Source organism: Thermobia domestica, chromosome 10, assembly GCF_964235325.1.
Source record: "Thermobia domestica chromosome 10, izTheDome1.hap1.1, whole genome shotgun sequence".
Taxonomy (NCBI): domain Eukaryota; kingdom Metazoa; phylum Arthropoda; class Insecta; order Zygentoma; family Lepismatidae; genus Thermobia; species Thermobia domestica.
In genome coordinates, this window is record NC_137463.1 from 46161867 (window position 1) to 46188818 (window position 26952).

Genomic DNA, 26952 nt, shown 5'->3' on the forward strand with positions numbered 1-26952 from the left:
TCGCAAAACAATATTACATTGAAGGTTTGTGAACATAATTTGTTAACTGAAATTTACTTGTACATTTAGTTTTCGTTCATGATCAGTTAGAGTGTTTAAGATACAGAAAAATAACTTCAATTTTAGTTACCAATAATTGATATTACATTGGCAAGAAAAGAAATATGTATCCGAAAGCTGCAAGTACTTCCAATATTTATTTGAATTTCAGGAAAGACAATACATGCCAATTTACAACTAGAGAGGAGCAGCGTGAACATTTCTAAGGTTTTTGTAAGGAATAAAATAATAAATATTGCTACACAAATAAAAAAAATATTGAGAAGCGCACATAGCACTAATGGATATATAGAAAGAACAGCTACACATGTATGGTACTCGTTATAATTTTGTAAGTATTGGCAGAAACATATCAACACACATAGAAAATAGTACAAACAGCGTATACAATGTATGCTATTGGTCCTTAAAATTCAAGAGGTAAAGATAAACTACTTTATGCGTCTACAAGTTACACTCATGTATGACACATTGCGCGAACAAATGTATTAAATCCACCTTATTCCTTTCGGACATAATTCATTTATAAGATCTGTAGAAATTCCTTTCAAATTTGAAGATTTGAAGCTCCTTTTGGATAATTTAAAAGATTAATGACCATATAATGCCAATAACTCTTACAGTGTGAAAAGTGGTGTTGACTTTTCCATGTTTTGAATTGTACCGTACAAACTTAAGTCTCATTATCTCACAAGTATGGCAACTGGACTATACTCTTTTTGTACTCTGAATGCTTTATACACAGGATGATTTACTAAAATTTCCACTGCAAATAAGTCAATAAGTGGAAAATAGTAGTTTTCGCAGCAGTCAAGCATCAAGAGACAAAAGTTGATTAACATACTCTGCAGTAGTTCCTCTCTAGCACTGTTGCCAATCCTACATAAAACATTTATTTTTCAAAAGGCATCACCTAAGATTATCACACGTTTCATTTTTACAGGCTAATAAATAACTTGCAATATCCCATTCACAATTCACTGTTGCAAACTAAGAACGCTATATTGTCACAAATATTGAAAGTTTGCAGGTCTCAACAGCAGTAATAATGCTAATTTGACCAATAGGGCATATTGACGGATACTATGACCATGGGTGACAATAGTATAAACAAACAATAAACAATGTTAGATGGAATTGAAAACTTAATTTTCTTTAAAAGTTTTTATTTCTAAAACGTGATTAGGTAAGTATCTTATCTAACGGCTTACTTGGTTTTCGCATGGCATTTGCAGTAATTTCATATTTCAAGACGTTCGGGACGTACGATAAACATAGTAATGCTTACAACACTGCTAAATACTATGTAATTCTACGAATGTGTTCTAATTATTCATTGTAAATGTTTTCTGTCAGCACGTAATTTTAAGCTGTATTGCAATCTCGATTCCTGTTTGCAACATTTGAAAGTATTGTAATGATGGAAACGCCATTATGACCCTTACATAATTTTAAAAAAAATCTTTATTAGCGTTGATATTTATCTAAGCTTTTTTCGAAATAAAGTCTTTTTAGAAAAGTCAAGTTTTCATTTTCTTGTAACTTTGTTTCTATTAATTCGATAGAGTCTTTCATGCTTTCGCCTTCGGTGCGACCGGTTCCGGGTTCGATTCCCGGTGGGGTAACTCGGTAGAAAGTTTAAAAATAATTTTCAGACCATCCATCAAGAATAAAGTTTTCCTAAGTTCTCCTCATTCACTTTAGACAAATGCCGGGGTCGTACCTAACTTGTAGGTCCCAGACCGCTTCCTTTCTTCCCTTTCCGTGGATTATATGCTCGCCGAGGGAAGTCATCCCTGACATGTGATAGGTTCAATGGACATAGATGCCGAAAACCCAGAAATCTAAATAATAAAACCCTATAGAGTCTTATCATGGGCACAGTGCCCGACATTAAATTTGTATCTGATATACTTGCTCTGTTTGTACCAGTTGCGTTAGTGATGTTGTAGAGGTCAACCAAACTTTATGTTTCTGACACTCTAGGGTCCTCAGTATGCTATACTGAATTATAAATGTGTTATTGTAAGCTTTCGTATAATGTGTAGATTTGAAATATCAAATACTATGATGTTGCGATGTTTCAGAAAACATATATAACTATATCTTGAGTTACCAAAACTTCTAAGCTGGTGCCATTGCGTAGCATTTCAGAAGATTTCCCTCTCTCGATGCTTGATTTGTATGAGGATAGGGAATCTATTTTAGTTTCCTTTTCCAAATATATACTGGTGCAAGTTTTAGGTGACTCACCGAATATATATATATATATATATATATATATATATATATATATATGAGGAGAGAGAGAGACTTAAAGATAGATGCAGTAGTTTATCTTTTTCCCTTGAATTTTCAAGTGCGGCTTATTTACGGACCAATAGGTCACGTTACATATACGTTATGTACTGTTTTTGATATTTGTTGACATTTATCTGTCATTGCATACAGAATTGTATAGAAAGTGACAGGATAGATGTAGAGTGAAATAGGGCGAACAAAAAGTACAATTTCCTTCTATGTTAATTGAGTTTTCGCACAATTTGCAATTCAATCTCTGATCAAAAATAACATGCAGGTTTGATTTCACTGCAAAAGAATTACTGTAACATAAAAAAAAAAGGACCAGGTTTTGCTGAAGCACGTTCTGCGCATATTAATATGTATATGTTCACATATGAAACTGGTGCTTATTTGTTAGTAAAAATTCGTATACATGCCTGTTTGTTTGGTATTTCCTCATCTTGTTGACAGGAAAATAATCAATCGACAACTTTGATTTGAATTGCAAATTCATGATATCATTTGAAAGATAGAGCATGCTCCAATGTTCTTTTCCTTTTTCAGTTTGCCAATTCCTATATCTTGTTTTCTTTAATAAATATATGCTGTGTTCGTAGCACAATCAACTCCATCTATTAAAATTGTAAGAAAAACACATGGAATTTTTATTATACGCTTAAGTGCATGAAAAAACATAACACTGTCTTTTATATTAACACAGCTGTTTATATTATCTAAACATGAATCTTCAATGAATTGATTTGGAGTTCAATTTCCCTTTCAGCAGCGTAGCCATATGAGACGGGACCAAATGATTTACATGATTTCCGAATCACACGAGTTCCAGCCAAGAATTGAACGCCAAGAAGAACATTTTACTAAATTCGTAAGTGGATTTACATAAACATTACCAATGCATTTTGAAACAAATTTTCATGAATTTCTTCTAGTGGGTGTTACGCTAATGCTGTTTACTCTGGTTGATTTAATCATATTTATCTTATATGCTCCTCATATCTAATCTCAATTTTACGTTCCATTTGCTCAACGTAGCTTCTATTAGATCACATAAATATGGGACTGAAAGAATACTTAGTGTGTCTAATTTTTCTTAATCTTTCACGGAACATAGAATTAGTTTGATACAGTTTGTAAAAAAATAACTGCATCACTTGCTAAAAGTATGGCAGGACATGTAAAGAACAACAGTAGTTACTTTTAGTAGTGATATGCATTAATAGATTTTCATAAAAACAAATCACGTGTGGTTCTCTAACACAGTCTTTTGTTTTGTTGTTATTTGTTTCCCCTTTTTGTCACTAGGTGGGTCTGTTGTTGGCTAGTGTCGTTGAAAAAGTGCATATGCAGCTCGAGTGGAGATTGATAAAGTAATGTACATTGTTCTTATCGCGTGATTGTTTGCCTGATTGGTGTTGCAGTGTTCCTTTTATAGTGTTCTGAAGTTTATAAATATATAAGCAGTGTATTTAATGCGAATAGATTGTTATTAATTTGACGAATCATGAGCTTGAGAGACACTTCACCGCGCAAACAAGGACAAATATTGGCCCTACACAAGGAAGGAATAAGTCAAAGAGAAATTGGTAGAAAAGTTAACGTTCATCAGTCTACAGTGTCAAGAATCATTAAGAAACAGCTAGAATTTGGACACTGTTCGCTTAGAAACAGGTGTGGAAGGAAGAAGAAAACATCTGCGAGGATTGATCGAAAACTGAAGTCACTAGCGTTGCAGAAAAGAGGCATGAGTTCACGTCAACTGGCTGCACAAATGGAAATGGAGTTAGGTATTAGAGTAAGCCATTCAACAGTAGTGTCTAGACTGAAATCTTTTGGATTTGACAAGAAAAAGCCGCGAAGAAAACCGCAACTGACAAAGAAACATAAGGATGCAAGGAAACTTTTGTGCAAAGGTATGGGGAATGGACAGAGGAAGACTTGGATCGTGTGATTTTTTCGGCCGAAAAGAAGTTTAGTATTATTGGAAACGACGCTGGAGTGAAGCTTTTGGATGCGTAGGGGGGAGGAATTAAATGATAATTGTATATCTGAGACACAGAAGTTCTCAGCAAGTGTTATGTTGTGGGGTTGCTTCACATCGAGAGGAGTTGGAAAAATTGAAATTTGTAATGGTTCAGTTAACAGCGAAAAGTACATACAAATTCTTGATCATAAATTAATTCCAACAGCTAGGACTTATTTCACAGGGGCAAATCTGAACAAATTCTACTTTCAGGATGACAATGCCTCATGCCATCGATCTCGTTCAGTCAATAATTGGTTTAAGGAGATGGATATAGAGAGAATCTGGTGGCCTCCTAACTCACCAGATTTAAATCCTAAAGAAAACCTGTGGCATATTATGAACAAGAAACTGCAGAAAAGGTGTTTTGAAAATAGGAACCAGCTAATGGCAGCATTTGCACATACTTGATACCATGATTTAGACATGTTAACATACCATAATCTTGTTCACAGTATGCCCAGAAGAATTCAGGCTGTCAGGAAGGCTAAAGGAGGCCATACAAAATACTAAATGAAGGACAGTATTAGAAATGGTGTTATTGTGTTATTCAGTCTCTTAGAAATCAAGAAAAAATATTTTTCTTGCTAAATGTTACCTTTATAAGATATTTTTTTCAATTAGTTTCTTGCAAAATATTTTTGTAATATAGCTATGTGTTCTAGGGGTACTTCATTTTACAGTAATTTTGTGAATAATTGTAGACAAAATGTGTTCGAACTAATTTAGCAGTTACAATAAACATCCAGTAACATGCTGGTTAAATTTTAAATATGTTATGCTGTATCATACAATTTATATGACCCAAATAAGAAAATTTATTGTCATAAATCTAAGTGATGCAGTTATTTTTTTACAAACTGTATTTAAAAGTGACACGTAAATAGTTTTTATTCCATATTTATTCAGTAAATTAGTTATATTACTCGAGGCATTGAAAAAAGAAACGTCATAAATAGAGCAACCCACATTATGCTTTATTTTTTTTCCAGATTATGCTTTTTTGTTAATTTCAATCATTGTTTTACATTAATTCTGTATAATGTATAATATTTAATATAATATTCCAAATATCTTGATCTATTTATTAATATTTTATGTAGCTAGTTTCTTTCAAATTTAAAGAACTTTCTACTTGATGCACTTGTAAACAAATATTCTTTACTCGAGTCGGTTTTTCTATGACTTGTGTGCGTCTTAGAAGTGTGTGTGTTAATATATATATATATATATATATATATATATATATATATATATATATATATATATATATATATATGTGTGTGTGTGTGTGTGTGTGTGTGTGTGTGTACAGAAAGGGAAAGTAAATTATGCCACCGAAAAGTACAGAAAGTGCTCAAGTTCAAGAGGTACACATAACGAGTGGAGTTCTTCTATATTATCCATTGTTGGCGGAAAGTTTTCTTCTTCTTTTCCTTTTTTCTTTTCTGCACATCAAAGGATTACTAAGAAAAGTTTACAGAAATAAAAATAAGCATGTATTCTTGCATTGTTATATTCTCAATGATTTTGCAATGTAAATATTGGTCCTAAAAATATTAATATAGTACGTTTCCAAAAATTGTGCTATATATTTTAAATTATGCTTTATGCTTTATTTTCAAAAATTATGTTTTTCCGTGCTTTAAAAATTAGTTTCTTCTGGATCCTTAGACCACCACAACCATGTTCAAGGTACCAACTATATGTGTAAATTGTTTTTAAGCTTTTTGTGCTTTTGGGTTGCTCTGGTCATAAATAAAATACTTTTTATATCGAATCTTACAAAATCGTCCTACTACGGGTATTTGCTCCATTATTTTGAGTTGAGTTTAGTTGATTTCAGAGTAGCTTCCTTTCAGCAGAGAGACTATGAAAGACGTGAATCTATTGATTAACGTGGAACCCGAACCACATGAACTCCAACCGGGAATCGAATCACGGGTCTTCTAGGTCAAAGACGCGTACACTAACCGCTAAACCACATCCTATATTCTTTTGTCGTTCCTAATTTCAAGAAGACAAACGAACAAAGAATGTTTTATAATAACTTAAAGTGAAATAAGATCTCTACGTTTTAAGATTTTTGTGTTCTGACATTAATATTTACATAGGCCTAATGCTAATTTTTTCATATGTGCAGAAGCGTAGGGATCATATGGATATATACATTAATCATCCAATATGTAAGAACGAATATACTAATGGACGAATTGTCATTTCCTTGAGAACCCTTTGTGCTATTTTCTGTAGCTCCATAAATCGATTTTCACACGATTATTATGCAAAAAGGCATTATTGATTGAAAAAGAAAATCTTAAACTGTGCAAATAGTTTACCATTCTACAAATTTCTGCACAACCTCTCGAACTCACTTGATCATATTTATGGAAAATAAATACAAAAAAGTCATATTTCAAACGGATCAGCATGATACTGTATATTGGGAATTGAACTGAAACAATGATGCTTACAATGATAGTTGTGATGATTTATCATTTTTCTTCATAAAATCTCAGAGTTGTTTGGTATTATCAAAAATGTTGATTTAGGAAACTATGAATTCAGAGAAAGGAGATCGTGTCTAGAAAACAGTAAAAAAGGTCCTTAAAATTTGACGTGCTAACCGCACAATATTCAGTTATATGCGTAACTTGTTTGTCTCTAAAGTTTTGTAGAACGTCATAGGAGAGTAGAAAAGATACTTCGTATTAAATTTAAAATCTTCTTCATTCACAAGTTATATAGAAAAATAAACCCTACGGTACATGATGAGAAAAATCAATGTTGAAAGACAGCAATAAGGGACTGTCATATGAATGTTGAAAAGTGTATTCAGTGAAATGATATTACAGCGTGTGAACATTGTCAGCTGACAACATTGGTGTGGACAAATGCTCTTTCCTCAAGTCTCGTTGTGTTTGGTTAGAAATCCCACAACCGAAATTAACAGGACGTAAAATTTATTCGTTCAACGACGATTTCCGACACAGATTGTGGAAGTAATCAATGCACTGTTGGGGGAAACTTTGGGAAGAGTACACGGTGCAGGGTTTATGGGAAGGGGACACTAGTGAAGTATGAGGTAGGTAAGTAAGGGAAAAGAGAGTTTCATCTATGCCTCCTGTAACCCGTTCAAACAAAATAGCTTCAAAAAAAAAAGTACGGTGACCCACTCATACCTAAACCATTCATTTTCTTCTGCCTCACGGTCTTTGCAACCTCTTTTCTGCCCATGGTGGTCGCTGGTTCTTGTGTAAATTTAATCGTGAAGAAGGGTAATCATTATGGGAGCTGTGTGCAGACCAATTTATTTTCTAAATCGATGTAGTGAGAGGAGATTTTAACTGTCGGAACAATGAACGTATCTCTATTATTTTTTATCTCTTTCAAGTGGATAGGTGAAGCACAAAGACATACGGTGGGTACATTAAGCCTCACGTTAATACATTAATTCTTTTCTGTTTTAACTTTATTTGTACTAGTGTAACATTTTTCGTTTTTCTTCTCTTTTTTTATGCTAAATGGGGGATGATGAAGATTTAACATAAGATAGATTATTACTACCGGTAAAAATCTCCCGTTGTAAGATATTGTTTTCATTAATCGTATCTCCGACGCTATAATCGCAATAAGTTTAACTTACTTTCTCTGAGTCTGATGCTTTATATCAAACGTACTTCTCATTAACGTAAATCTATTTAGATGATAAATCCTTTTGTATCTTTATCAGTTTAAAAAGCTGATTATAAAACTGACCTCTATCATAATATGCATGACATTCATGATATGCAATAGCTACTCAACGGTCTTTATTTCGATAGTCTCCAAAGAGAATCTTTCTTTCGGTACGTTTTAGACTCAAGTAAGTTACATCATAATTAAGGGTTGCTATGTGGTAAGTGGTAAGGTGTCTACCTATTGACTGGATGTTCCGGGTTCAATCCTGTTTGGGGTAGGAAAACATTTCTTGTTCTGTCGTCATTTGAATGTGACTCAGAGATTCATTCGATCTCCGTGAAAACAGAAATAAATAAATCAGTGTTGAACCATCTTTTAGAAAAACTGTTTTGTCATTGATTAACAAGTGCATCCTAAAGTATGCTATTAGTAAACACAAATGTCTAGAATGGATCCTAATAGTTAATTAAAAGAATTGCTCTAAGAGTATTCAAAATTTACATAAATATTTGGCATGTTTAACATTATGTGGACAGAATTCACTGATAAAATGTAAATAGAGTAATGCAAACCTTTGGCTTGTAAATGGACGAAATGGACGTCTCTCAAGGCAAAAATGAGGTAAAAACAGCAAAATTTCAATACATTACGTCTGTAAACTAAACATCATTTTATCTTCGAAGATCTCATGCAAAACCTAACCATCTCATACATATCACAACCTAACCATCCAAAGTTTACAATTATATCAGGTCAGAAGTATCAATTGCGCTAATAACGAAATATTTCATTGTAAATTTTTTCAATAGGAAATTTATATTGGGGGTGAGATTTTCTTTGCAAGATGTTCACCAAAACTGTTTAGTTGATTTTTATTCTTATTAATTTATTTTCCCTGGCCCATTACAGAACAAGTGATCCCATAAATATATGTATTGTGTCTATAAATAAATATTTTGTGAACAATTCGAGAATTTTGTACAAATCACTTTGCATGAGATCTACAAGGAGTACTCTCTTCTTCGTTGAGTTTTTTATCCGTCAAAGTTTTCCACAACTTTTTTTATCTATCTATCTATCTATCTATCTATCTATCTATATATATATATATATATATATATATATATATATATAGATAGATAGATAGATAGATAGATAGATAGATATAGATATATATATTACAAATAAATGTACCGGTAATAAATGCAACATGACATGATTCAATTTAAGATTTGAGAACGAGAATTTTAAGAATAGTGGCCCGTATCATTTATAGTTTAATACATGTACAATAACATTAAAGGAACAGTTATTGTAATTTTTACTGTCTTCTATGTTGTTTACAAATTTTATTTCGTTTTAATTCGACAACTAGAGCTCTTTCCGTTTGTTATGTATGCTACGTTTTTGGTAGCAGATCAACCTTCAGTTTTGTATTTTAACGATTGAGAAATAAATCGTTATAAGGTGACAATTTTCTGAAGAGCTTTAAGTGTACGGGGGAGACATAATTGATATTTCCTGGTTATTTCCATTATTTGAACCTGTGGTTTCAAACATTTTTTCCACTGATAAGATACATTACTAATTACACACGTCATCGCGATGCACATATCCATAATCTTTTTATTAATCATAAGAATAGACCCTATATACAGCGTGTTAATGAACTATACTGACAAACTGTAAGGGGTGCTTAATCATATCAAAATAAGAGAAAAAGTTCATATGGACCTATGGCGAAAAGTGCATAGTTTCAGAGCTAGGGCTGTCCAAAATAGCGAAAAAGCTAAATTTTCGACATGCCCTACGAATTCGGGAAACTGTGCATGGTGATCCTTATTAGCGTAAAGGAAGGATTACAATCCAAAAATGCATATTTCGTCAACTTCAATATATGCACGTGTGCTGCCATGTATTTCATCATGGTATATTTCACGTTTTCTTCACTTACAAGCGTGAAAGAAAACATCTCAGCATAGGTTTTCACGAATACGAAAGACCGTGCTGCTAATGATCTTTAACACTTCCGACATCCCGCCAAAGTAGTCCATGTTTACTGCTGTCAATGGTTATCGTTTGACTACTCTGGACCAATCATAAAATCAGAGCATAAGAAATATATTAATGGCATGTCTGGGAATTTCACCCTATAGAGCAGCGTTTCCCAACCTTTTTCAACTTGCGGCACACTTCAGGGTAACTTGAATTCTCGCGGCACACATATTATTATTATTATTATTATTATTATTATTATTATTATTATTATTATTATTATTATTATTATTATTATTATTATTATTATTATTATTATTATTATTTGAAAATATAAAATACTGTAGTATTTTTTTCTGATTATTGACATCCTTCTCACAGAGAAGAAAGCTAGACCACTGTTTTTTCTCCGTGGTAAATCATTATGCTTATTTTTCATTTTAATTTAAAAATAGAAAACAATTACAATCAGATATAGGGCTCAAGTTGTTAAAAATACACTTTTTTTTTTTCGAAAACTGTATCCAACCTTTCATTAAGAAGGAGGATCACTAAATAACGAACGAACAAACGAATCTCTTTTACTTTTAAAACACAAATATAGGTAATTCGTATGCATGTTTACTTTGCCGGAAGGATTAAATAATATTTTAAAATTTCAAGTTACGAAATAGTCTGCAACAATAAAGAAGCAATAATGGTCATAACAATGATAACAAATACTTTTTTTTCAAAATTAGAAATGTACAGAAAAATGTTCTACAGAAAAGTAACACAGTATGAAACTTTAAATTTTAGATTCATAGTAGTAATTTGAAATACAAATATACCTTTTTCTGTATGTCTTGCAATTTGATTGCTATAGAATTAATAATTTTGTTCCGATTTCCTCGCGGCACACCAGCGACCCATTCGCGGCACACCACTGTGCCGCGGCACACCGGTTGGGAAACGCTGCTATAGAGAATACTCTGTACAGCATTTGAACACGAATAAAATATGCATATTTTTATCACGTGTACGTAACTTCCTTTACGCTGATAAGGACCACCGTGCACAGTTTGTCGAATTCGAAATAGGGTATGTTGAAGTTCAGCATTTTCGCTATTTTGGACAGCCCTAGCTCTAAAACTACGCATTTTCTCCACAAGTCCATATGAACCATTTCTTTTATTTTTATGTAAGGAATCACCTCTTACAGTTTGCCGGTATAGTTAATTAACACCCTGTTTAAGCAAACTTGGTCCAGTGCGTGTTTTAGGTAAGGAACATAGGAATGAACTTTTTACTTTCTAGTAAATATGTAGACCTTTCTTGGTATAAGTGCCAGAACAACCACAGATATCCCAAGGTTTCGGTTTTTATTGTGCAATTTCCTTGACGTTGTTCGGTTTTCTTGGACCTGAGATTCGATTTTGTCTGTAGAAAACTCTGTAAGTCAGTTCTATTGAGACTTCCTTTTAAAAATCTATTCTTGTGTTATTATTATTATTATTATTATTATTATTATTATTATTATTACCGTATTATGAGTTGTGTTTACATGTGTATAAATGCTTGTTTAGGAGCCGAGATGGCTCAGTGGTAGAACTTTCACCTCTGGTGCATGGAGTCCTTGGTTCAAACTTGCTCCCGCCAGGTGAACTTTGTGGTGGACAAACACCGTGAGCGTGATGTTCCTCGGGGTTCTCCCGTTTCCTCACACTTTCTTCATTCTATCATTTCATTCATTTCTCATCATCACCGTCTCCTTTAGCCTAGCCGGCATAACTGTGGGACGTAAAAGTCAAAAAAGAAATGCTTATATAATGTTATTCTTGATTATATTTCCGTGTTGTTTATGAACGTTTTTGATGTATGTTGATCTGATCATTCTAACTGCAAAACAAATCAGTCGTTGAGGTGATTAGCGACAGTGCCCTGAACTCTGCTGCCTGGTGATCCCTACCTCAATCTCAGTTTCCGTCAAGTGTTCTTTATGATTGACAAATAGCGGTTGCGCAGACATTGTGGAAGTTATTTCAACCTTTTTTTCAACTACACTAATTCATTCGTTAATATCATCACCTTAATCATATCATTAACTTAAAAAAAATGTACTTTTATATCAATCTGGCGTCTCAGTGTGCTTCACTTTTATGCACATAGTAGTAACCCTATTTAGATAGATTTCTAGTCAAACTAGACTAAAGCCTTTTATAAAACAACCTTAAAAAGAAGTAAACATGTCGCTGAAAGAAACACTGCCATTCTTGCCTTGTAATAATCTTCCTCCTTTACCTTATTTTCTATTTCTTTCTTGTTTCCCTTTGTGATTGAATACGTCTGCATAGGTATATGTTACGCAGGAAGAAAAAAAGAGAAATTTTTCAACACTGAAATCTCGTTTGTGTTTGTTGCTACTACTATTAAAAGAAATACCCCATTTTTTTTCTCTTGGTCTTTCCAATTGAAAATTCCAAATAGAAGCCAGATGCACGTAGGAGGAGACTAGCTAGTAAATGATGCATTTTCCCTCGCAACGTGGGGAGCTGTTTGTCTCGACGCTGGCGGGCGACAGGATTTCAATTTGTGGCCACGTTTGCAATCTTCTTTCATCCCCCTTTTCCCTTTGCGTCCTCTACTTCCATCGTGACGCCGGTGACGTTTCCAACATGGGAACAAAATGCGATTGAGCCTTCTTCTTTTCTGTAGTTCTCTTTCGTAGTCTCCTTCTTTCTTTGCGTGTACCTGTCTTTCATGGTTTCTTCTTTAGGCTTGTTTAGTTTTCCTCTGTTTCTCTGAGCTATCTAGAGATTTGGCTTCAACAAGACTAAAGATTCTCCTTTTTTTTTCTCATTTAAAATTTTACCAAATTTCTTTCCAAATGTGACTCTATTTTAGTGGAAACCTTTTCTCCGTCAACAACACCTTTTAAAAATATAGGTAAAATTATACGGTAGTCCATATATAATGTACGTAACATTTCCAATATTATAAACATAATATAGATATCTTTTTACAATGTAAATAATCTTTCAAGATAGTACGAATACAATGTAATTATTTTTTTATAATGTAAGAAAGCTTTTAAAATAGTACAAATCTAATATAGGTGTACTTTTTATAATAGTTAGAATTTTTCAATTATACATATGCAATGTATGTAAACTTTTTACAATATAACCAGCCTCTACAATAGTACAAACACAATGTGGATAAATTTTTTACAATATATGTAATCTTTTAAACTAATAAAAATATGGTGTAAATATACAATATATGTAATATTTCACGTTAATACAATGCAGGTAAGCATTTTACGACATATGCAATATTTTACAATAGTACAAACAGAATGTAGGTAAATTTTTACAACGTAGATAAAGTTTTACGATGAAGTTAATATCATACAACTGCACAAATGAAATGAAGATTAACTTCTGCTATGAAAGTAATGTCTTCAAATAATACAAATTCAATGTAGATAAAATTTTGCCATGTTTGTACTATTTTACAATAATATAATTACAATGTAATCATTTGCAAATGTACTTGCAATAATGACATTCTTTTTACAGCCCTTATCAATAATGTAGATAATGTAATTTTCCTACACGGACTTTACTTTGAGATTCATTTAAACATATCTTATTTAATCTAATTAGCTTTCTCGGTATTCCAAGTTCTATAAGAACGTTGTTTAATGTTTCTCTCCTAACCGAGTCGTAGGCCTTTCTAAAATCAATAAATAGTTGATGTACCGGGGTATTGTATTCCCAATTCTTTCGAGTATTTGGCGAATGATAAATATTTAGTCGATAGTTGATCGATTTCGTCTAAATCCGCACTGATAATCTCCAATAATTTCATCTGCGTATGGGGTCAATCTTGCTAATAGTGAAAACTACATATTTTGAAAAACTCATGCGATCTTCATAAACTCAGTTTTTAACCCTTGCTGCGTGGATAATCTTTGTTTTTGATAGCTGTTCAAAGAATTAATTACAATGCATCTCCAGGTGGGTATAGTATTTTTTACAGTACGAAGATTTCATATGTTGATTAACCGTTTGTTTCATTTTATGCTCAAAATAAGCTTTTACTGTATCAATAAAACTTTGTAAACTTTCGATGTGCCTCATTCTTTCCGTTTCTGACATATTCTGTTTGTGACCAATCCTCGCTGCCAAATGCTACCGGGAAATACAAAATCCACCCAAATTCTGTCATTGGGCATTCCCCAAAATTTTTAAAACCATCTGGCTTTAGTGAAATTTTGCAAAACTTAGAACAAACTCCATTAAATTTGGCAACACACTGAAATGCGGTATAAAAATTTAAGTAAATCATTGAAGCTGTTCATTAGATATAAAAATTCGCGAAACAAGTCATTTCCTAGACAAAAACTTCACGAATTGTTCCTTTCTCCATATGGTAAGATCACGTGGAAAAAAATTCACGAAGATTTCAGGAAAAAAAATCTATAGAAAAAGTTCATTGAGTAGGTATATACTGATTAATAGCTCAGTAATAGTTAAGAATCATGTTTACTTGTGTATAATGAAATTTATATATATATATATATATATATATATATATATATATATATATATATATATATATACATTTAAACATTTCCTATTACATATTGATCTGTAGTGCCTATAACTGAACTCTCGTATTCATCAGACATAAATAAATACATGCGTAACACGAGGGAAAAAGATAAGGGTTACTTTTTTTCTATCTAACGAAGTATGATCTATCCTAAAATTTAGATTGTTCATTACTTCTTTAACAGTGCATTTGTCCATGTTTTGAAAATAATATAAAGTGCTTATGCAAAGAAAAGATAACATAATTAATTATATTTTCCTTTCTTTGTACTTGCAGGTGTGGGAAGCCTCCGAAACGTTCGCGTAATAGTTCCTTCGGCAGTGAGACTAGGTGCGGACACTGTAACGTTGGAGTGCCTATACGACATGGAAGGTGATCCTTTGTACCAAGTGAAATGGTACAAAGGAAAGAAAGAGTTTTACCGTTACGTGCCAAAAGAACACCCCGCAACCAAAGTGTTCCCTGTTCCCGGCATTAAGGTTGATGTAAGTATTAAATCCATTCTTTAATATATATGTTAAGAAACGGTGATATATATATATATATATATATATATATATATATATATATATATATATATATATATATATATATATATATATATATATATATATATATATATATATATATATATATATATATATATATATCACCGTTTCTTCTGTCCACAGGTAAAAGATTGTGTACTCATGGACATACGTAATTCACCCTATGGAAATTATGTATAAAATTTTAATCACGAGAGACCGCGTTTCTTTGCTATTCAGTGTTTGTTTTCTATCTATGTATTTAAAGATAGTCATCCATATAGTAAGGTGAACTTCATTTTCAGACTTGTAGTAAGCTAAAGTTTCGAAAATCAAAATGAATACACGTAAATAGTATTAAAAATGCATATAAAATGCGCATTAAGTAACCAATAAAATGGATATTTTATACATACTTTTGATAAATAAGTTTTGAAGAAGGCGTGAGTTTGTACTAGTGCTTTGATGAGATAGTTTGAGCGATTAGCAAATTAGTGTGTTTACAAAGGAACTTATTACGACATTCTATTTATGATGGAAACAGAACTTAGGTTGTTGTTACAGTTCAAATCCAGAGTTTATAACATATGCTTAATTACGTGGAAAAGTTAAAACTTTTTTTTTTTTTTTTTTTACATTATAAGAGGTATCTACAATATCTAGACATGATTATTTAAGATATAAAAGTAGCTTCAGATAAAACCTTAAAGACGAAAAATTTCCAAAATGACCAAACGTGGGCTTGATTTCCTTGTTAATTGGTTACAAGATATGTGTCTTAATGGTTCATTCAGCCTCTTCCAGACGGTGTAGGTTAGAGAGAGATATAAAAACTTACTTGTTTGTGACGGAGGTTTTTCTCCTAAAATTCCGCCTTTTTTACGAAGTAAAACTTTGGCTCATGACTTTTTATGATTGTCTTAATCACGATCCAACTTTATTTTCCTATAGTGAATTCTACAATTGAAAAAAAATGCCTTTATATTCAGTTTGGGGCTCGCTCTCTTGATTGGTTTTAAATCTGTCAATGTATTGATTGCCAGCAAGTGTAAATTTAGCAACATAATGAATCACAGTTGCCTGAAAGGTATCTTGTCATATGTATTTTATGATTTGCCTACATTGAATGTTCGATTTACATCTTTCCAGTTTACAACTTTTATTGTGAAATTTTAAGGTGCAGCTTGTGTGGGGCATTGCTCACATCATGACGAGGCACGAAAGAGATGCAGCAACTTATTTGTTTTGGTATAACATTTCGCTTGCATATCGTTCTTCGTTCGGGAAACATATTATGATGACTTTTTTGCATTCTATTAGAATCTGAGATCAGTTTACGTAATTAAAGCAGCAAACGGCTATTTTGAGCATACAATCTTTTGTCATAGCAATATTAGGGATGGATACAAAGTTCCGGTTCCGCTAGAAATCCGGTTCCGGAACAGGCTCCAGACCTGGATCCAAAAAAACCATGTTCCAGACCCGGATGTTAAGAATCGGTTCCAGACCTGGATCCAAAAGCCCGGTTCCGGACTCAAATGTTGGTAACAGGTTCCAGACCTTGATCCGAAAACCCGGTTCCGGAACAGGATCTTCTAGAATCAGTCCGTTCAGAGCCGAAAACCGGTTCCACGAGGAAAAGGATCCGGCCATACCATAGACAATATGTTTGAAAGGTGAAACTTGTAAATACCTTTTCTAACTTTTTTTCCAATTAAATTTTAACGTTCTTAATAAATTAATTTTATAAGCATATATGCATATACTTGTCCCACATTTGTTCTTACATAAAACATGTATCTTTAGCCCCTAAAATACGAAGTTTGTATTTTCACAACAGTTATTACTAATATTATTAAGCATTTAATAAAACATTTTTAATCATTGATTATTATTCTAATGGCCTTACAAACAGTTAGAATTAGAAAACCCACTTTGTCTCCCAAACTGCCTATCTACCGAATGTCTGACTTTCTTTGATTCAAGATTTGTTTTTGTGTGTGCTTCTATCCAGAATACAGAATTCAAATATTATATCCTCAGGAGGAAAAGTGAGGGAGAACGCAAAGTTGAAATTTATCATAGTTGTAGCTTTCCGACATATCCCACAGGAAAATTCCAAAACTGAATATTTTTAATTTTCGAGGGGTTTAAAGGGAGGCTGAAGATATTCCCCATGTTATTTAAATGGGCCTTCTTTTAATACCTATAATCTCGTGTTTTAGGTACTTGGAATCGGAATAAAAACTTGAAATTCGGAACGCCTGTACGATATTTTAGAGCTACCAAAGTAAAGCAGCAAAAATTAAAATTTTCAACTGTAGAGTAGTTTTATAGGGAACTGAAAAATCGTTCCCACTTTCTTTTATATTGCACATCATACACACGCCAAAATGTTTAGGCATTCTAGCAGGATTACAATGACGAAATTTGGCACGATTTTAGCCTTCAAGGAGTAACCCAAAGGAAAATGGCCAAAAGCGAATATTTTTGGTTTCTAAGGGGCCTAAAGGGGGTGAAGAAATGCCTATGTTATTTAAATGGACATTTTCTTGGGATACCAAATCCAAAGGTAATTCAAACACCAAAAGAAACATGAAATTCGGTAGAATAGTGGATTTAAGATGTGGAAGGCAGTAGGTCCAGCAAACGCGGGGGTCTGAGGTGGAGCCCCCAGCTTGTCAAAAGACTAGTTGGGTTATATATTTTGGTGAAGTTATCGGAAAACGACTTTTTTTTTTTATTCCACACGAAGATATATCCTTAATAACTGCATCATAACATGGTTTAGATTACTTGTGCTAGAAAGGTCAATATTGTGACACGTATATTTTATTTTCAAATACCCGTCCTTGCAATTCCATGATGACCCTACCATCTCTTCTAGGTTACAGGCTCTCTGAAGTGTGGGACCTTACAACTACATCGGACGTGGGCCTCGTTAACTTGAATGAAAGCAGAGTTGTCTATTTCAATCAGAGGAACATACAACCATCTTATTGTGCATTTCTTTGTGATCATCATTCGAGAGTACCTACTTTGACTTAAGCTTTTTTCTGTACAATGTCATTAAATCTGAATGTACAGAATTTTAAACATGACTTTCGGTGCACTAGGCTTCGGAGTAAAGTATGATGAAAGGGTCATGAAATGATTATAACGTAAACAATCAAAAAAAGTTTACATCCTTTATTTGAATTTTCGCGCTAACTCTTAATTAAGGATATTGTGGTTTAGACAGGACTAAAAGTATAAAAAAAATTAAAAACTAATCTAACGATTTTGTGTATATTCCATATATCAACATTTCAATAGCATAGCGTGGTGCAAATCGTTTCTCTGGGCAAAAATTCAGAATTTATAATTTACTCTTGTGAGTGAGTATTTTTGGACGATTTTCTCAAAACGAAAAACTATTCAGTTTATTTTGTCCATGCTTAATGAATTAATTGTATTTTTATTTACAGGAATTAGAGGTCTAATTTTGCAGTTGTGCTTAAAACATTGTGCAGAAAGAACGGTCCGATAAATATCGTTGTACAGTATATTTACAAAGTTAAGCCCGAAAAGGTCCAAGAAATATGGTTGTGTATTTAAAAATTTACGACCCGAACCAAAAGTGATCAATGTCTTGTAGGCCCGAGTCTGGCCCCTTGGGCTCGACCCGAGTCCGTGCAGACTTCTAACATCAAAACAATAGATCGGATTCTCCTCTTCCTCAAAGTACTTAATAAATTCCTTTTCTCGATGCCTGAATCAAGGAAACGAGATTCCTTTGGCCAATATTTTTTTTTCCTCAATCATGAATCCAACAATGTAGCTGCCTCTTTCGAAAGGCCCAGATCTCTAGTCAGGTCATTAAGTTCAACCTGAGAGAAGCACTGACGTGAATGGGCTTATATGCGGTATCAAAGTCTTGATATTCCGAGTTTGCAGATTCTAAAAGGATGACTGGCAATTCAGTTGGAGGCAAAGGCATTGACACATCAGGTCCATGAGGAACGGCGCATATGGCCGATGGAATGTTCTGAGCTTTTGATTTTTGCGGTTATACCCATGGACATGGGAGGAACAAAAGTAACAATGATCAGAGTGGTTTTGTAGCTCCCTCCATATCATGAGAATTCTTTCCTTTGAGGCATAAGCGTAGGTCATTGATACACTGCACATAAACTTTAAGATTATTAATACACTGCACCTAAGATTTGTCCTAGTCTCCAAGTTGCATGTCAAAATACTCAAGATACAGTTGTCATACATAGGCTGAAACGCTCCTCAAGCAATTTTTAATAGCACTGTATTCGCTGCATATGTTAAAAAAAGTCATACCGAATTTTCACAATATCTCGAGCTCAAAACCATGTTTCACGAAACACGTAGAGAAAAGCAACCGTTACAATTATTTCTGTGATGAAGTTTTCACTTGTCACTGTATCAGCGTACGCACGAAAGTACATATGAATGAAACATTGATTGATCGCAATAAAATTCAATTCAATTCAAATTCAATTCAATTCAATTCAACTTAAATCTTTCCACGGCTTTTATGTTACTAAGAAGGAAAGTTGTTGACGGAAATTTAGGAATTAGTGTTAGCATTCAATTCTCCTTATTAACCTCAAACTTTCCTAAATTCCCCTCAACAACTTCTCCTTCGAAGATACTACTGCCACATGTTACATACTGTTGTAAAGGTCATTCAATTATCTTTCGAACGCGCTGTGCCTTATCTTTGCAGAATATTTACAGGTTGAGCAACAAGCAACATAAAATCAAACCTACTTGTAGCTCTCAAAACGTTAAAGAATAGGACAAATGTTCCTATGGAACTTTTTTTTTTTTGCTTAGAATCGCTTGTAGTACCATTTGCCAAAATATTGCTACTTTCCCCCGGAATACCTTGTATAGACTCTTACTTAAATAAGTACTACTTGTTTCAGTGTTTTCAATTCCGATCATAATGGTTGAAGAAGAAAAATGTTAGGTTTCACCTCCTTTCCTTATTAAAAAAAAAATCCAAATGTGAGGAAGTTTCTAAATCGTCAAAGTTAAATTCGGCATACAAACTGTTATTTAAAAATAACGGAATACAAGTTTAGGCGTTTTTGAACATTCTGTTCCTAAAACGGAAAGTGGTCAAAGTTTTTATAAGATTCAAATTTCCCTTTGTTCATTCATAAAGTGCCGAATATGAGGATCCGCTTAATTTAACAATATGAAACTCGGCATTTAAACTCTGAATAATATAAAAAGAAATAAGTGTATACGAGTTGCAGTTTCATTACATTTTGCTAGTGAATGATAAAGATTGTCGTTTCTATGGTATCAATATTTTCCATTATTTATACAGAGACTGCACTATATAAGAATTAGCTTTAGTTGTAGGAATGGGGAACCCGATATTTAAACACTTAATTAGAAATTAGTGAATGCCATTTTAAGCGTTTGCGATACTACCACTTCAAAAGAGAGACAATTTCTATAATATTATAATTTCCAGCGTATTCTTCGTCTACGAAGAACGAGCAATTCTAGTAGTACTTCATACATTGCTCTAAATGGTATATTACGTTGTATTATGCACTATCTGAAATACATGTTCTTCGTACAGAGACAATAAGGTTTATCCAAAATAACTAAAAGTAAATAAATGGTTTTAGTAAATAAAAGAATGACGTAGTATGACGCCGTTGGCGTTGGTTGCATCTGACAAGATGAGTAAAATATATCTTCTTCTTTTTTCTCCCTCAACCATAGGTTGGTGGGCTACATGGAAATTTTAAAACTTTTCTCCCTCTTGGGAGAGCTGTTGTATATTCTGATAAGGTCTCTTCTTCATAACTACAGCTACATATTCTATCGTTGTCTTCCACTTCCTAGTTTTACTGAGTAATATATATAGGGTGGCCCAAAAGTAGTATACATCCCTGCATTGATCAAGCATAACATTCTAACTTAGAGGTGTATTTGCTTCGCCTGTTCCGGGCTTAAGATATAAGTAAAAAGACATCAATAACAAATAATAAAGAAACTAAGTCTACCTGATGGATAACAATAAGAAATAATATAAAAAGCAATGAGTTGATCAGTACGGGACTGTATATCTCCTTTTGGGTCACCCTGTATATGAAGAGTAACAAGTTATCCTCCCCTGTTACTAGCCCTGTATATCATACATATATTGTTGGTTGTATACATAGAAGGAGTTCTTCAAACACCCTGAAACATATATCAAGTTTGACTCCTCGTTAACGAACCGAAAATGGGAAACAAAATGCCTTCGCAAAGTATTAGATCTAGTGAAGATAATCTGTCAGGGTTCTAGGTGGGAAAATATGATGACAGCTTCACATATTTATTATTATTATTATTATTATTATTATTATTATTATTATTATTATTATTATTATGAAATATTGTGATAAACTATATTAACAAACACAGACTAAAGTCCTGAAATTGCTGCAATCATATTTATTTTACATAATAAATTTTACAATTTTAATTAATACCAAGGCATATAATAACATTTTATTTAACTGTTAGCTTCTGCATAAATATTTGCTCTACTGACAAATGATAATGTTTACCGTTATGTACTGCATTATGGAAATGACTTTTATGAGCGCACGAGAGTTAGTACCACTGTTCACTAGTTCAACTGGCAGTGATGTTTATTTAAATGAAATACTGTTAACTACATAGTTAGTGAACCGAGGGAATGAAACCACTGTAATAGGCAGTGAAAATGTACCATATGTTTTGTAAACGTCAAAATACACAGAGAAAGAAGTCAATTTGACGCACTTGCATCCGGCTTTGATTCTTGTTCCTATCCTGATTTAAATTAGAAAATGTAACGTAAACAAGAAATGTAGTCAGAGAATATACAAATTAACTAACATAAACAATGGAGAATAATACAGAAATTGAAGAAAAAGCACAGTGAACAGTTGTCACTTACGAACTAGGTCGCGTGTATTGACTTTAAATATTGATTACAACAAGAATAACTTATTTAAGTTTTTTGCTTTTGCTACTATGAAGAAAATTTCCTTATTAATATACAATGCTTTAAACGAATAACACTAAGGCCCATTTCCTGAAGAAACTAAGACAGATAGAAACATGAAACCCTTTGTATTCTTCATGGGACATAAAAGACAACATTATGTTAATAAGAAGAATTCCTTAGGAGGAAGGCCTAAGGGGGTTACAGGGGGTAACTACAAAATTTTAAATAGCATTGTGTTGTACATCGTTTGAAAGATAATCACATGTAGAGACCAGTGCTGGAAACTGCATGTCGCTTGCGTATCTCTATCCAACATGGTGTCCATCTGTAAAGTACGGTCAAAGTGCGTTCCACTCATAACACAAATGCCCGTCTTCTGAAGAAACCAAGGTAGGTAGAAACATGAAACCTTTTGTCATCTTCAAGAGCCATAAAAGCAACATTATGCTGATAAGGAGAATCCCCCATTATGGCGCTGAAGTGGGTTATGGGAGTAATTACAAATTTAAAATAGCAACCTCCATCTTGTGGTAACTCGTTTGAATGGTAATCACGTGTTCACACCCACACCCACACGCGTAATCACAACCAACTCTAAAGTCTAACGTAGGCCTAATTCGGAACGAACGGTCAATACACATTGTAGTATTGTAATATTGCAAATACAAAACAGGCAAATTGAACTGAAACGAATAGAAAAGAGAGTTCCATAATATTAACGAAAAAATGAGCCCTTCGAGGCTCGAACCCCGGACCGCACGTGTAATGAGCTCACACCTTACCACTGCGCTACTGTTGAACTGTTTCTCTTGCGGGCAAGGAAACGTTCACGAGGATGAATTGCCCATAGTGATGCTTAGGTGTTGGACACAAATGGGCAAAGTCACTCTGTTTACTCGTGCACCACTATCAGATGTAGTTTTCTTACCAGCAGTGCACTACACTACAAAGCGGAGCAGTAGGTCTGAAGGCCGTACACGTGTGTCTGTGCTGGTGCGTTTGACCCTCCTACATCTCAAACATAATGTGGCATCTTGAGCAGGGAATTGAAATGGTGTTACTCTTTGCTGCTACGAATCGTTCGTACAGTGCAACAGTACGGTTGTTCAATGACCAAAATGTGCGCACCCCGATTAGTATTTCTTCTGTACGCCATTCATTACTCAAATTCTTTACGACAGGCACTTTGACCAATGCCCCAAAGCCTCAAAGCTCTGGCGTTGTTACGGAGGAGACACAGATACAAGTGTTAGCGGAGCTGAATGTTCATCCTCAACAGTCCATAACAACGGTGGCTCAAACGTGTGGTGTGTCATATACAATGAGGCACAAAATCTTAAAAAAAGAAAAAAAAAAAAAACATAACTTCCATTCATACAAACTAGTATGGTCCAGGAGTTATGTGAACATAATCTCGATATGCGTATCACATTTTGTAAGCAGATGTGTGAAGTATTGACACGTGTAACGATTGGCTGACAAACGTGTGCTTCAGGGATGAGAGTATGTTTTACTTGAATATCAAGGTCAACAGGCACAACTGCCGATACAACTGACACAAATCCTCATGTATTTCGTAAAGGTAACACTCAACAACCACAGTCGCTGAATGTCTGGGGGGTATCTTCAGTAATCACATAATCGGACCCCTCTTCATCAATGGAATATTAACAGGTGCGAAGTAAATGGCAATGCTGCAAGACTTGATTATACCATTGATTGTGGAGGCAGTGGAAGAGAATTCTCAAGAATTTGAAAAAACTCCGCATATTTTTCAGCATGATGGCTGTCCTGCCCACTTTCACCGACTTGTACGTGACTATTTAGACGGTGTGTTTCCGCGACGATACATTGGTCGTCATGGCACCATTAAATGGCCAGCAGGTTCCCAGAGTTTGCTTCACCCGATCTTTTTCTCTGGAGCTATTTGAAGACTATGGTGTTCCGCACACAGTCCAACAGCACTGTGGATTTGCGCCAAAGCATACTTGATGCCTGTCATTCCATACCGGTAATGACTTTTCCCCGTGTTCGAGAGGAGTTTGTCCAATGTTTACATTACTACCAGGAGGTGGACAGTGCGCACTTGGAGCATACCCTATCTCCTTCATTAATGTGGTATGTCCCAAACGGTATCATGTATCTCTATGCTTACAGCTTTGCTATGTTTCTTCGACCATACATTACGGATGGCCGCCATGTTAGATAGGGACACACTACCGACATGTAGTCTCCAGAATTAGTCTCTACACGTGATTTCCTTTCAAGTGAGGTACCACACTATGGGAGTTGCTGTTTAAAATTTTGTAGTTACCCTCCGTAACCCTCTTGAGTTCACCTCAGGGGGTTCTTCTTAGCATAATGTTGTCTTGTATGTCCCTTGAAGGATACAAAATGTTTCATGTTTCTATCTGCCTTGGTTTCTTCAGGAGACTGCCTTAGTGTTATTTGTGGAACGCACTATATATATAGAATTCGTGAGATGAATCTACCGGTAAAAACAAGCAAAAAATGTCATATGAACATTGGGTGAGTGCGGCTTCGTTTGGACGCTAGAGGCGTCTGAAATGTCACCTTCCGAGGCGGCAATTTGCAATATCTCAAGAACGGAGAGAAATACGAATGTCGGGTCAAAACATATCAAAGGAAACCCCATCCGAAGAATCCAATTATGCATAAGTAGTGGCGAAACAGTGGCGGCGCTAGAGAGGGGCACAAAGAAAGTGAATGAAACATGGAGAAAAGTGAACAATTTACACTGAAAAATTGTAGGAGGTGATGTTACTTGGAATATGCAACAACAAATGTTAATGAACAAAGGCAACAGCGGGTAGTCTGTAGGGACTTTATGAGAGGCGGATTGTAGGAATACAGTATCTTTGTAATGGTGAGAAATAGGAATGTCGAGTCAAAAGATATCAAAGGAAATGCCATCCGAAGAATCCAATTATGTATAAGTGATGGCGAAACAGTGGCGGCGCCAGGGGAAGCATAAAGAAAGTGAATGAAATGCGGAGAAAGGTGAACAATTTACACTGACAAACTGTAGGAGCGGATGTTATATGGAACATGCAGCAACAAATGTTAATGAAGAAAGGCAACAATGGCTAAGCTGTAGGGACACTATGAGAGGTGGAATGTTGAAATACAGTATAATTTTAACGGAGAGAAATAGAAATGTCGGGTGTAAAGATATCAAAGGAAATCACATCCGAAGAATCTAATTATGCACACGTACTGCGGAACAGTGGCGGCGCATGGGAGCTGCAAATAAACTGTTAAACACTCTTAGTGATGAAACGTGCAGATCGTAAAAAGCACGTATGGAAGATGAGACCCAGTGTACTGTAAAAACAAGAGGTATTGTACTTATCATGGTCAACATAATGCCATTCTATAGCAGCTGTTCAATATGTCCTCCTTGTTCTTCGAGACAGACAGTTACACGATGGCGTAAGGATTGTCTGACTGGTGCCAATATCGCTGGCGTTTGCCGTAATGTGGCAAATGCAGCACATACACGCTGGCGAAGATCTTCAACATCATGCAGGGGCCGTGTATACACGAGACTCTTCACGTAACCCCACAGGAAAAAATCTAGGGGTTTCAGGTCGGGTGAACGTGGGGGCCATGCTTGTCTTCCACCACGACCTATCCACCTGCGTGGAAATGTTTTGTTCAGATATGCACGAATGGTGTGACATGAGTGGGCAGGGGCACCATCATGCATAAACCACATACACTGTCGTGTCCTCAGTGGCACATCTTCAAGCAGAATAGGTAGGTTCTGAGTCAGAAACTGAAGATACGATATTGCGTTCAATCGCTGTGGTAAGAAATGTGGTCCCACAACGTTGTCGCCAATAATACCAGCCCACACATGCAATTGGAAACGCTGTTGATGCTTCGTCTCTACAATTGCATGCGGGTTGTTGAGTGCCCATCGATGGTCATTGTGGAAATTTGTGATGCCATCCCGTGTGAATAATGCCTCATCCGAGAACAATACCTGTGTTAGAAAGGCTGGTGATACACGGCACGGGCGGTATAACCAACGACAGAAACGTCGTCGGGTTTCATAGTCACCATCGTATAACGCATGCGTTCGTTGTACGTGGTATGGTCTGAGATTATTACTATGCAAGATGCTTAGCACGACTTGATGCGAAACGTGTTCCTGCCTTGCTATTCGTCGGGTACTAATATTCGGGTTTCGGGTCACATGTCGGAGTACCCTCTCTTCCAGGGGGTGTTCGAACGCGTCGTCGTCACGGAATGTCTGTGTTGGGAAGGAATGACCCAGTGTCCCGCAATCGCTGATGAATACGAATAAACATCCCCGGTGCTGGAATTTGTCGATTTGGGTAGCGTTCCGCATATAACCTACGTGCTTCTTCTGCATTACCTTCCGCTAAGCCCTACATCAAATGCATATCTACCATTTCGGCGTTAGTGTATACTACCCTATTCATTGTGGTGAATTACACATAGCGCTTGTCAACATCAACACTGTTTCACACGACACAAAGTAAACCACATTCACGTACACATGGATTACTGCCCTGCCTGTAGAGTGTAGCACTAAAACGCTTGTGCTGTTACTGTCATTGCCCCATTCAGTACGAATGAACTGTGCGCTGTCCTCTGCACCTTCGATGCGAACGCTCTCGTTACCCACGCTTTCACTATTCCTATAACTAACTCTACTACGCGACGCTCTGCACGCCCCTTGTTCCACCTACTGTAGCTAT

General features: G+C 34.9%; 1 protein-coding gene across 1 annotated transcript in view; it reads left to right on the forward strand.

Moving 5' to 3' along the window:
* Positions 1-3865: 3865 nt before the first annotated feature.
* The window catches only part of LOC145661452 (uncharacterized), a 365296-nt gene continuing 342209 nt past the window's right edge, over positions 3866-26952 (forward strand). Inside the window, exons 1-2 of the mRNA XM_081726763.1 lie at positions 3866-4274; positions 14936-15144. Of these exons, the coding sequence (XP_081582889.1) occupies positions 3866-4274; positions 14936-15144 (618 nt within the window). The remainder of the gene's footprint in view (positions 4275-14935; positions 15145-26952) is intronic.